Source organism: Corylus avellana, chromosome ca2 (assembly GCF_901000735.1).
Source record: "Corylus avellana chromosome ca2, CavTom2PMs-1.0".
Lineage (NCBI taxonomy): Eukaryota > Viridiplantae > Streptophyta > Magnoliopsida > Fagales > Betulaceae > Corylus > Corylus avellana.
The window spans coordinates 22,926,081-22,939,033 of NC_081542.1; the positions used below are offsets into that span (position 1 = coordinate 22,926,081).

The following is a 12,953-nucleotide window of genomic DNA, read 5'->3' on the forward strand; positions in this document are numbered from 1 at the left end:
ATATATATTGCATGCTTCTCACGTGGCAACATTAATAGTGGGCACTGGGCACTAACCAAGGATGTACGTAATTTACAATTTCGAGCCACAAATATATTCCTTGCGAACCAGTCAAAAGGCACTTGGAAGAAGAAGAAGAAAAAAAATTGATTGAGGTTGGTGTATAATGCAGTGGAAGCCCTTCGTGAAATAGCCAGACAACTGGGGAAGAAAGATTGGGATTTCAGCGTAGATCCATGCGATGGCTGGAGCTCTGCAACACCACAATCGGATTTGAGGCCATTGTACAACAATTCTCTAGTCTGCAATTGCTTCAACCCTGCTGGTGTTCGTGTATGTCACGTGGTTCAACTGTACGTACCCTCCTTTTTCTTTTCTTTTTTTGATGAATTTACGCGCCCTTCTTTTCCCTATTTATATAATGGAACTATATTGGAGTTGTGAACAGATCAAGTTTTTATTCAACAAAAAGCAGAAAAGTAGTTAAATTTGACATACAAAGTCGCTAATATCACCTTTCCATAATATTTAACAGATTTGCTTTTTTCCATAATATTCTGGAGAGACTACAATCTTAGTTTGGATTGATGATTCCATTTTAAGTAAACCCCATGAAGGTAATGTCAACCTTATTAGTATTCTAATGTATAATCTTTAGCTCTATAATTCGGAAGTTGCAGATTGGGTTGAATGATGGTTTACTTCTGAGTTAGGGAAATTTTGGATTGTGCCATTGTCTGTTCAGAAATATATGGGATGATGATCCTTCTCCAGTTCTCCTAGTATATTATGGATTAAAGGGTTCTAATGGAAGTGTGAATAATTTAATCTTTTGCCTATAATTATTCTTGTTTCCTGGTCAAATAATTGGAAATCCCCCTCCTGGTCGAGAATTGACAGATTCTTGGTTTCTCCCGAGTGGGAAGCCCAATTTCCTGGTGTGTCCAATAGGAGGCTTCCTATTCTGTGTTTGGATCATTTCCCGATCCCCCTTTTGAAAGAGCTACGTGTTTTTGGTATCATTGAAGAAGGGAGAGCCTTAGGTGTTGGGGAGATCACAAAGTTTTTTTCACATAATGGCTAACTCCAACAGAATACTCCTTGTTGATTGATGGTACCATTTTTACCAACTGGTTAGAGATCAATGAGTACATCGTCCAGTTTTATAAAAAGTTGTACACTGACTAGTTCTATTGGAGGCTTGTGGTGGATGGTTTTTTCTTTTGATTCTATTGATGAGGTGGAGGCTAGTTGGTTGGAGAGAGATTTGAGGAAAGGGAGGTTTGGGAGGTTGTGAAAGCAAGGAATGGTGATAAGGTGTTGGGCCCTAATGGTTTCTCTATGGGGTTCTTCTAAGTTTGTTGGGTTGTATTAAACGAGGACATCATAAAGATTTTTCGTGACCTTGATGCTAGTGGTAAGTTTCAGAGCATATATGGGATGGTTTTATTAAGAAGATATAATTTCAGTTTTGATTAGTTAGAAAAGGTTGTATTTGTCTAAAGGTGGTAAGGTTACCCTTATCAAGAACACCCTATCTAATTTATCTACGTACTTCATGTCCCTCCTTTCTCTCTCTACGAGTGTTGCAAACTGTATTGAGAAGCATCAACGTGATTTCTTAAGGGTAGAATAGGTGATGAGTTCATATATCACCTGGTGAGTTGGTCCAAGGTTTATTCACCGATCTCTGAGGATGAGTTGCGGATTAAGAACTTGCTGAGGTTCAATCATTCTCTCTTAGGTAATTGGCTTCGGTGCTATGGGCTCAAGAGATATGCTTGATGGAGGGTGGTGGTGGACGCTAAACATGGAAGTTTGGGTGGTGCTCTAGTGAGCCTGTTGAAGCATATGGAGTGGGGTTTTGAAAGAATATTAGAAGATGGTGGGGAAAGCATTCAAATCATACCAGATTTGGAGTGGGAGATCGATGGCTCCAAAGTTTGATTCTGGCATTGCCTATGGTGTGGGGATATGGCCCTTAAGGAAGTCTTTCCAGATTTATTTGATATTGCTTGTGCAAATGATGTTTCTGTTGCGGGTCACGTAGAACTTCTTGGAGGCTCCATTTAGTAGAACTTGAGCTTTGCTAGAGCGGCTCATGATTGAGAGGTGGAGTCTTTGCCTCGTTCTTTAGGGTGTTGTATTTAGTGAGAATGTGATGGGAAAGTGAAGACAAGTTGTGGTGTGTCCCTCCAAAAGATGGTTGTTTGGTGTTTTACAGTGTCATGAGTAGTAATGATGGATTCTGTTTCCCTTGGAAGAGCGTTTGGCGGACTAAGGTTATGTTGATGGTGGCCTTTTTTGTTTGGTCGACAACCCTAGGAAAGATCCTTACTATGGACAATCTCCAAAAGCGACGAGTCATTGTGGTTGATGGGTGTTGTAAGCGTAAAAGGAATGGAGAATCTGTACAACATTTTCTTCTTCTTCATTGTAAGGTTGCTTTAGCCATTTGGAATGTTTTCTTCAATCGGTTTGGGTTGTCTTGAGTTATGCCTAGACGAGTAGTTGACTCGTAAGCATGTTGATGGACAGCCGACAACACTCAGATGTTGCTGTGTGGAAGATTGTGCCTTTTGTGATGCTTATGGAGGAAAATGAATGATATAAGTTTTGAGGACCGTGAGAAGAGTTTAAAAGACATAAAGTCTTTATTTTTCAAGTCCTTGTACCTTTGGACAACTGCTTTAGTTTCTACATTAGTAATTAGTTATCATGATTTTCTTGCTCTTTTTTTGCTCCTACTAGTTCGGTGATTTCTCTTGTATACTTTTTGTGTACCTAGGGCGCCTTACGCTTTTAATGATATCTTGATTGCTTATCAAAAAATTCTTGTTACAGAATTCTTAAAGGGCAGGATCTTGATGGTGTGCTTCCACCTTCCCTTGTGAACCTACCCAACCTAAAGCTGATGTAAGAAGAGTCACCAACAATTTAGTTTTACTTACTAGTACCTAAAAAATTGATTTAAGCTTCAAATCTAACAGCCTACTTTCCTCTTACTTGTAGTGACCTCAATCGAAACTACCTCACTGGTACAATACCACCCGAATGGGCTTCTACAAAGTTGGAAAACCTGTAAGTTGGTACTGAATTCATGTCTTATGTTAGCCGCTGAATGCTCTTTCTTATTGCGTTAACCTGATTCACTGCAGGTCAATTTCTGTAAACAAGTTATCAGGACAAATCCCAAGCTACCTGGGAAGCATTACCACTCTTTTATACATGTATGCCCATATTGTATCTTTTTTGCTCACCCTTTTTTAATCTAGTAGAATGCATCATAATTTGATTTGCTTTAGCTGAGCTTTAATATTGACAAATATTTTCAGGAGCTTAGAAACCAATCTGTTTTCTGGAATTGTTCCTCCTGAGCTTGGGAATTTGGTTAACCTAGAGAATCTGTCAGTGTTTCTTTTTTAATCCTTCTATTCATTTTCAAATTAGATTTGATGATTCTTTTCTTAATTATCAACGATTTACTTCTTCAACTGACACTAATTTGAGCTAGTCTGAACTTCCTATTTGATGACTGCAGTATTCTTAGTGCTAACAATCTCACTGGAGAGTTGCCAATAGCTCTCACGAATCTATCCAAATTAAAGGAACTGTAAGTGGTTGCAACCCATTTCTATACTTAAGTAATTTTATATATTTAATTGAAAAGCTTCAGCTTTCTATGTTATTCAGTTTTGTTTCCAATGTGGCTATATGCAGTAGGATTAGCAGTAACAACTTCACTGGAAAAATACCTGACTTTTTTCAAAGTTGGAAACAACTTCAGCAATTGTATGTGTTCGTTTTTTTTTTTTTTAATAAAATTCCTATAATGTTAAAATCTCTTCTAGTAGAATATTCAGGTGTAATCTAACCTGTTAGAATTGTGTTTTTAACAGAGAGATTCAAGCTAGTGGTCTTGAGGGGCCCATCCCCTCTAGCATTTCGGTCTTGAGTAGTTTAACCGAGCTGTAAGTTCTGCCTTGGAAGTACTCTTGGGTTGCATGATCTCTCTCGTATCTTCATGTGATATGCAAACTAATATTGCAATTTGGTGCAGAAGGATTAGTGACTTACTTGGTGAGGGTTCTAAATTTCCAACCTTAAGCAGCATGACAAGGATGAAAAGATTGTAAGTAATTCTTTTTCTCTTAAATTTCAACAACTCAAATGATACAAGTTTATAGCAATTTTGCTTAGATGATGGCGGTTGACTTTGCAGGATGTTGAGGAGCTGCAATCTCTACGGAACAATCCCCGCATCTATATCAAAAATGACAGCACTACAAACTCTGTAGTTCTTCTTTCCTTTCTGCTCTCTTTTTTTTGGCTTTTGTTTCATTTACTGAAATATTATTTAACTATAAACCCCAGATGGTTGGATTATTCCAATTAAGAACATTATTTTTTTTAAAAAAAAACTTAACTATATACATACAGATGTGTGAAGTTTTCTTTTCTCCTTTTTTGTTTTTGGCTGGCATAAGTAGATATTGGCATACTAAAATTTATGGACTTTGGGTTACCATGGTACTTTATTCTTAAAGCTAATTGTGAATAACTATTTCAATAAAAATTTTGGTCATTCTTTTCTAGAATTAAGATCATCTGCTGAAACTATCAAACCAAGGTGTAGTTTTGGAGTAAGATTAGTTTGAAAAAAGGAATGGGAAACACCGTTCATCTCATGAATATGTAATAATTAATTATCTGCTTTCATCCTTTAGCCTTTGAAAAACAATGATGATTGCTTCTAACATTTACAGCGTACACCTTTTAGAAAGCAGCTATCTAAGGTTGTCAACCCATGCTCATTGTAGGAATGGCAGCCATGACCCACCCCCTCCTACTCCTTTGGCCCATTATGGCAGCTGCCGTAAGATACCTTTGAACATGCGCACTCTAGTTAGGCTGTCTATGGAATCTGTTCTAAGCTACATATCCACTGTTATATGGACATTCAAGTCTCTCTTTCAATTTTTTTTCGTATATATTATGTTTCTTGACTCTATACTTTAAAATCTGGACATTTATGTCTCATTTCATAATCCTTCTTTTCTGTTATTATAACCTCTTAATCGTAATATCCAAGCAGAGATCTCAGCTTCAACAGATTGGAAGGAAGTGTTTCAGATTTTTCACATCAAGATCGTTTGGAAATCATGTAAGTGTGGAGTCAAAACCCTAAATCTAGCTCTATTGTAGAGAAGCTCAAATAAACAATTAAAAAGCAGCTTCAAGCACACAAATAATAATGATTTGGCTTATCTCCTATGTTTATAGGTGAAGATATGAGAAATTTCACTATCATAAAAGAGATTATATTGCTTATTGTTACCAATGCACATTTGTACATACGTACATTTCTATATGTATATATCATCAGAAAGTATATTTTACTTTCAAATATTTCTCCTTTAGTAATGATATAAATAAGTGTTTAACTAGAGCGTGATTATGTTGCGCTTTGAACAGGATTCTTACAAGCAACTTGCTCAATGGGACTATTCCAGATTGGATCAAAAACCGAGATACTTCCGAGTATATAATTCATCTTGAACTCTATTTGAAATTTGCATGATATGCTTATTTATCAAAAATATATATATATATAATCTATACAGACCTCAGAGTGTTCCAATATACATTGATTCATCTCTTGAACACTTTATGGTCAGCGGGAGATCTCCTTGAATCATATTGAATTGGTGAATTCAACCGATTTTGGTACCAGCATAGATTTGCTTTTTGCACCATGTGACTGTTATTTGGAAACTGCATGTTGGCAATTAATTTTGAGTTGGTTACATAAGTTTTCTGGTGTTAGCTTGAATTGACCGGTTAAACTGCTGATTTAGAGTACATGTTAGATGTGGTCAGTCATACTACTTCTGTAAGGGTCATGTTTTCTGTCTAGGTGTTTCTAGAATATTTGAATGAATTCCTTTTGCAATATCTTAGTTTATCAAAATCTTTTCAAATATAATTTTTCTTTTCTTATGGATTTATAATGAGTTATTAATGAAAATACATTTTTGTGCAGCCAAATGGATCTTTCTTACAATAACTTTTCAGAAATCTCTGCGCCACCTAGTTGTCGAGAAACCCTGTAAGAACTTTTCTTATCATCTTAATCTTAATTTTAGTTTACTTGAGGTTTGCATACCTGCCTCTTCACAAGCTTTTTGTTTTTCAAAACTAATTAACTAGGTTCTCATTTCATCAGGAATTTGTTTCAGAGCTTCTCTGGACAAGACAATTTGTAAGCTTCTAACTTGTAAACTTATAAGAAGAATCAATGTTTTTTGGACCTGGCTTACATCCTGTAGAAAAATAACAAGACATCTCATGTTATTTTAAACCTACGGCTACAGCCAACATTAAAACTTCCCCATCTTTAGTCCAAACGACGTAGTTTTAAAGGAAACTAACATAAGTTTTCTAAACGCCATTTGTACCAAACGAAAACTGTCCTGCACTTCCTTCTTCACCCACTTCCACTTTCTCTCTCTTTCTGTAAGTTCTTCTTTCAAGGCTTTGTTTGGTAAAGGGGATGGGGTTGGCCCAAACATTGCTCATCACCATTTCCCAAAAAAATCAACATCAAAACATTCTAACTTTTTCACTTTTTATATCAAATCATTCACTTTTTATTATTATTCAAATAAAAAAATCACTACAAAACAAAACTTTTTCACTTTTCCATATCACTTTTTCATTTTTTTTATACCAAACATTCTTACTTTTTTTCACATCAATCTACATTAACTACAGTGTCTAGGCCAACCCATTTGCCAAACACCACCCAAATCTCTTTTTAGTACTTTCCTCTCTCTCTCTCTCTATCTCTTTCTGTAAGTTCTTCTTTCAAATCTCTTTTTAGTACTTTCCTCTCCCTCTCTCTCTTTCTACTCGTTATCTTCCTCAACTCACTCCCACTTTAATTTTCTCTCTTCTCCATCTCTCTCCCATTTTAGACTCACTCCCACTTTATATGAAACGAAAGATGTTGCCTCTCTCTGCAAAAACCAGGCCTTGTTTTGTGTTTTCTGCAAAACCAGTTAAGCACTCCTATGGTTTCTGAAAGGAGGGGTTAAAAGCTCACTACTTTGAAAGGAAAATAGTTATTGTTTTGGTCCCTGAGGATTTTGTCTTTTTGAGTGTCAATTTGGCTAAATTCATGAAGGAAGGGCACTGCATCGATCAGGTTTCTTTGGTATTGTAGAGTTGACCATTCCTCTTTCATAGCATTCATATGATTCGAAAAAATTATTAATCGAAGAATTGTTAGCACTGCAATATTTCTATGGAAACTTCATTTTTAACGTTATATATTATTGGGATTTAGTTACTCTCAGACTTGTTCCATTTGACCTGTTGCTGCTTTGCTGAAAATAATTAAGAAGAATTTGCAGAAAGAAAGTGGGAGTGGGTGAAGAAGGAAGAGGAGGACATGCAAACGAGGTTTAGAGAACTTCTGTTAGTTCCTTTAAAGCTATGTCGTTTGGGCTAAAAAGGGGAAGTTTTAATCATAATTGTAGATCTACAGGATGTAAGCCGGATCCACCTTTTTCTGTTTTTTTCTTTTTCTTTTTTAGCTGTTATTTTGGAGAAGTATTTCCTTTTTTCATTCTAATTTTGCCAAGTTCACACTTCTTTCTTGTATGATGCTAATAAAGGACACTTGGCGGCAAGTGCCTGCAGACCTATCTATGCTCAAAAGGTAATTATATTACCTTATTGAAATTATGAGGTGTATGCTTTAAAACATTTTTTATTGTTATTGGCAACTGAGTAAATGAAACAAGAGACAGTTAATATATAATTTCATTTTTGTTTTGTAATGTTTGCTTATGTTTTAATTCATTAAAAGCTGCTACTTTTGTTTGTGGGTAGATCGGTACTCATTGCATATAAATTGTGGTGGAAGTGCAACCACTATTGGAAACATAGAGTACGAAGAGGATCAAAGCCAAGCAGGTCCAGCAAAATTTGTTCCTAACATCGCTAATTGGGGATTAAGTAGCAGCGGAAATTTTTGGGATGTCAACAGATCCTCAGATCAATACATAGCGAATAATGTGTCTATACTAAGAATGACTAACTCTGAATTATTCACGAGTGCACGGCTCTCTCCTCTTTCTCTGACATATTATGCACGTTGCTTGGCAAATGGAAATTATACCGTGAAACTATACTTTGCAGAGATAGTATTAAGAGACAACAGATCTTTTTATAGTCTTGGAAGACGGATATTTGATATTTATATCCAGGTATGACGTCATATTTGTTTTGCTTTATACATAGAGCACAATTTTATTGATTTAATTTGTTACAGGAAAAATTGGTGTGGAAGGATTTTGATATTCGACATGAAGCACAAGGTGTTGATACAGCAGTTGTTAAGGAATTTAAAGCAATTGTGAGGAATAAAGTCTTACAAATCCGCTTTCATTGGGCTGCAAAAGGGACAACAGCTGTGCCAAAGAGAGGAACTTATGGTCCTCTCATCTCAGCTATCTCTGTTAAATCTGGTAACATTTCATGGAGTATGAGAATCTTTTTACCATTCAACTTCTTCCATACTTATTAGAATGAGGAACAATAAAAGCATAGCACAATATAGTTGAGGTAGAACCCATGATTATTTGCCATAAAAAGTATTACCCAAAACAAGATTAAACTGCAACTTGATGGAAGAACTCAAAACTTTTATAATCTTCTTTATACTCTTACTCTGATATTCGTGCGTTTGATCCATTCATTCATATCTTGTTTTAGATTGGTCCACTTATGTCTATCTGTATGGTACTACTGGTATTCCAGGATGCAACTTTATAATCAGTTTCCTTTACTAATTTTTCTCTTCTGCAGATTTCAGTCCCCCTGACTACAAGAAATTCATTGTTGCTGGAGCTGTAGTATCAACGCTTTTGCTCATTTTTATGATTTTAGGCATTCGAATGTGGATCAAAAAACGAGGCAGGATATCAAGGGAAAAAGGTAATCAGCAGGCACTCATTTTGATGTAAAATTTTTATCTTCTCCAACTATTCACCAAGTTGAAACAATGTATAGCAATTTCCCAAGGGCTTTATATACTATGCAGTCTGCATGTTATATTACTTCGGATTTTAACCTTGATGAAAAATCAACAATCCAAAGTACACCATGAAAGCAATTATACTGTTGCTGGGTTGCAGAGCATAAGAATCTGTCTTCATGATAGATTTTTGGGCTTTTTCGGTAATGCTATTGGAGTCAGTTTCAATCATAATTACAAATGATATGACCAAATCATACAGAAATATGAGATCGCTGCTTTTTCATTAAGTCTAAATGAAGCCAGATTTACAAGAGAGATGGATGACTTGAGGTCACTGAGTTGAGTATTTATGTCTAAGAAGGACCCATATTTTTTTTTAAAAAAAAAAATGTGAGAGATAAAAGATTATGGATTTTAATTAACTATCTTTTTAAAATGTCATCTAAAAGATCTCACCAAAATTGTTGAAAAGAACAAAAAGGCAAATCTCTTACTAATAGGCACCAATGAAGTTCCTCTTTTTTAAATTTTGTCTTTTTGATTCCCAATGCACCTGTAATTGGGAAACAGAGAGAAACCCCAAATCTTGTATAAACTTGGGGGTATGTGGCCGACCAACTGCGGTATGGTACTTTCTCATTGCGTTTGTTTGGTTACATTCTATCTGGCGTCTTCTAAGTAGCCAATAGACACAACAATACTGGTTAAAAAATTAATCATATCATTTATAAGATGCAATGTGACATCTTAGCCTCACCTTTTCATTCCTTTTGACAGAACTGAGAGGATTAGATCTGCAAACTGGTTTTTTCACCTATAGGCAAATCAAAGCAGCCACTAACAACTTCGATGCTGCAAATAAGATTGGAGAAGGTGGTTTTGGATCTGTATACAAGGTATCCCACAACATCATCTTCCTTCAATTTTGGGATATCTATTTTCTTTTTTTTACTTATCTATTATACCAAGAGGTGTCTAATTCAATAATGAATCCATACCTAAAGATGTATATTTTCCTATTTCTGATGCAGGGTGTACTGTTAGATGATACTATAATTGCAGTTAAGAAACTTTCTTCAAAATCAAAACAAGGAAATCGTGAATTTGTGAATGAAATAGGAATGATATCTGCTTTACAACACCCAAATGTTGTTAGATTGTATGGATGTTGTGTTGAAGGAAATCAACTATTCTTGGTTTATGAATACATGGAAAACAATAGCTTGGCACGTGCTTTGTTTGGTAAGCCTGAGGTTTTCACTTTAGTATTTTATTACGTACTTTATACTGAGAATGGCATATATTAAGAACTAAGTTGATGAGTTCTGCATTGGACAATCTACAAAATATGTAGGTCTAGAGGAATACCACTTAAACTTGGATTGGCCTTCAAGGCATAAAATATGTGTTGGCATAGCAAGAGGTTTGGCTTTCTTGCATGAGGAATCAGCACTAAGAATTGTTCATAGAGACATCAAAACTACGAATGTGCTATTGGATAGGGACCTTAACCCAAAGATTTCTGACTTTGGTTTGGCCAAGCTTGATGAAGAGGAAAACACCCACATCAGCACACGAGTCGCTGGAACAATGTGAGCTACCTTTTTCCCTCTTTTCTTCAATATGGAGTCTTTTTGTGATTCTATTCTTTTATTTCATTTGCCTCCCAAGTTATTGACCAAGAGAGAAAATGGAACAATATTGATTGGTCTCTATGACTCTATGAGATGCTGCCATGAAAGTAAACCTGAACATGGAAGCATTCAAAGTCTCTGCATATCGGAAAAGTTTGCATATGGAATATGATATAGACTTCCTGGATTAAGTGTTTGGTAGGATTTTTATATGTCAGCTGTTTGCATTTGCAACACAGCCATGCTTACAGAGAAACTCGTAGTTACATCAATTATCAACCAGTTTTCAAGCGTTGAAAACGTCTAAACATGAAACGTACTATTAATTTGCTGTAGTTATTGTATGCCCCAATACTTGATGCATTAGAGAATCAGCTCAATTTAATTTCCTGGTAAAATAAAATTGCATGGTGCAAAAAAGCCACACAAAAAAAAGACGAAAAATATGTTTATTTAACCTCTAAAAGAAATGCTACCCCTAAACGACAACTCCCTTTAAAATTAAGAAATAAACAATACAGAGAAATTTGTGCTCAATTATTCTATCATTCTTCACTCTCAAAAACCAATTATATATATATGAGTTTCTCAAAAACCAAGATTTCCAAAGGGAAAAAATAAATTATTGAGATCTTGCGGAATCTAAGACTGCACCCCCATTAAACTTGAGCTCAATGACCAAACACATTGTGTGGCTAATGTTATATGATTACATCAGTTCTCCACTTGCAATGTGCAAAGGTAATGACGTATTCTTCTTCCCCACTGACAAAAATTTTCCGTATCTTTAACCGAATGAAATTACCACTCAACCCTAGTAGCCTTATTGATTGCATGATTGCATTTTGAATGCAAATGAAATATGATTCAGTACCTAAGTTTCTCTTGATTCTTAAGTACTTCGTTGGATATGAAAGATCAGAGCTTTATACGAGTGATCTTTATATATATATATATATATATATATATTGATATTTCATATTAGTAATGTAAGTCATAATATAATCTTCATTTGCAGAGGATATATGGCACCAGAATATGCATTATGGGGTTACTTAACCTATAAAGTTGATGTCTATGGTTTTGGGATTGTTGCACTGGAAATTGTTACTGGGAAAAGCATCATGAAATATCGACCAAAAGAGAATTGTGTATGCCTTGTTGATTGGGTAAGATTGATCTTTTTATTTTAATATATGCTACTATAAATAACGTTTGGAGGCCTGGCAGCTTCTTTGTCCCTTTCCATTCAATTTGGTCATCCTTATCTGTTACTCTAGCCTCAAGCAGCAAAATAAACTAACATATGTTGGAATTGTTTGATTCGTTCACTTCACACTTGAGTTCAGCATATTGACATGTATATTATTTTCTATGTGCTTATGGCTGCTATTCTCTTGTGTTGATTTGCTGCTTTTCATTTCCGTTCCCTTTTCTATGCTTATTATAGGCACTTGTTCTACAAAGAAAGGGTAATCTAATGGAGCTAGTGGATCCAAAGTTGGGTTCTGGGTTAAAAAAGGAGGAAGCTATTAGAATGATCAAAGTAGCTCTCTTATGCACTAATGCATCGCCAGCATTTAGACCTACAATGTCGGCAGTAGTAAGCATGCTCGAAGGCCAAACCATTGTTGATGAAGTCACCATGGATCCGAATATATATGGCGATGAATTGGGGTTTAGTGCCTTAAAAGACCGGTTTGAACTCCAACCAGCACCATTGAGCACAAGTGGATCAGAGAGCCTCATGCATTCATCAGATATGACTTGGGCTGGATCTTCTTCTACATCTGTCCAGGATCTCTATCGAGTTAATCTTGATTCTCAATAATTTCAGCATACTATTGCTCCCAGCCATGTTAAATGCTTTTTTTTTCCTTCTAATTAATAAAGCAAGATTTGCTATAAACTGATGAAAAAAGTAGTTGTACAGTCTCTCTTTCCCATGCTAGGAAAGAGTACGTACCTTTGTTGTTGTTTTTTTTCCATTGTTGAATTATGAATAAAATAATATGTAGTAACATGACGGGATATAAATTCACCTTTTGATCATTAAATTCATTACACTATGAGAGCTAAACACAATAGTGCATCATATATCTTATGGATATACCCTTTAGTTGTCTTTGCTCATCGTGTTCGAGAAAAGTTGTGCTTTTTGACTGCATTTACATATAAAAATTTGATGTCTTTCATTTCCTTTTTCTATTGACCACTAATGGTCTTGTTTGGTTTTCTCAACTGACTAGTGATGGTTGTGCGGCAAACCCTTT

At 35.5% G+C, this 12,953-nt stretch overlaps 1 protein-coding gene across 2 annotated transcripts in view; it reads left to right on the forward strand.

Annotated features, from left to right (window-relative positions):
- Positions 1-12,726, forward strand: part of LOC132168620 (probable LRR receptor-like serine/threonine-protein kinase At1g07650) — a 16,235-nt gene extending 3,509 nt beyond the window's left edge. The window contains exons 2-24 of one of the 2 annotated variants that reach the window (XM_059579612.1): positions 173-353; positions 2,845-2,916; positions 3,013-3,081; positions 3,159-3,230; positions 3,336-3,407; positions 3,542-3,613; positions 3,694-3,792; positions 3,900-3,971; positions 4,061-4,132; positions 4,223-4,294; positions 5,096-5,164; positions 5,476-5,541; positions 6,044-6,109; positions 6,227-6,262; positions 7,680-7,723; positions 7,897-8,273; positions 8,339-8,534; positions 8,875-9,003; positions 9,824-9,942; positions 10,078-10,288; positions 10,401-10,638; positions 11,699-11,849; positions 12,131-12,726. In XM_059579612.1, coding sequence (XP_059435595.1) covers positions 173-353; positions 2,845-2,916; positions 3,013-3,081; positions 3,159-3,230; positions 3,336-3,407; positions 3,542-3,613; positions 3,694-3,792; positions 3,900-3,971; positions 4,061-4,132; positions 4,223-4,294; positions 5,096-5,164; positions 5,476-5,541; positions 6,044-6,109; positions 6,227-6,262; positions 7,680-7,723; positions 7,897-8,273; positions 8,339-8,534; positions 8,875-9,003; positions 9,824-9,942; positions 10,078-10,288; positions 10,401-10,638; positions 11,699-11,849; positions 12,131-12,511 — 2,936 coding nt within the window. In that variant the 3' untranslated portion in view covers positions 12,512-12,726. The remainder of the gene's footprint in view (positions 1-172; positions 354-2,844; positions 2,917-3,012; positions 3,082-3,158; positions 3,231-3,335; positions 3,408-3,541; positions 3,614-3,693; positions 3,793-3,899; positions 3,972-4,060; positions 4,133-4,222; positions 4,295-5,095; positions 5,165-5,475; positions 5,542-6,043; positions 6,110-6,226; positions 6,263-7,679; positions 7,724-7,896; positions 8,274-8,338; positions 8,535-8,874; positions 9,004-9,823; positions 9,943-10,077; positions 10,289-10,400; positions 10,639-11,698; positions 11,850-12,130) is intronic. The other variant, XM_059579613.1, reaches the window with a different exon arrangement.
- The last annotated feature ends 227 nt before the right edge of the window (positions 12,727-12,953 follow it).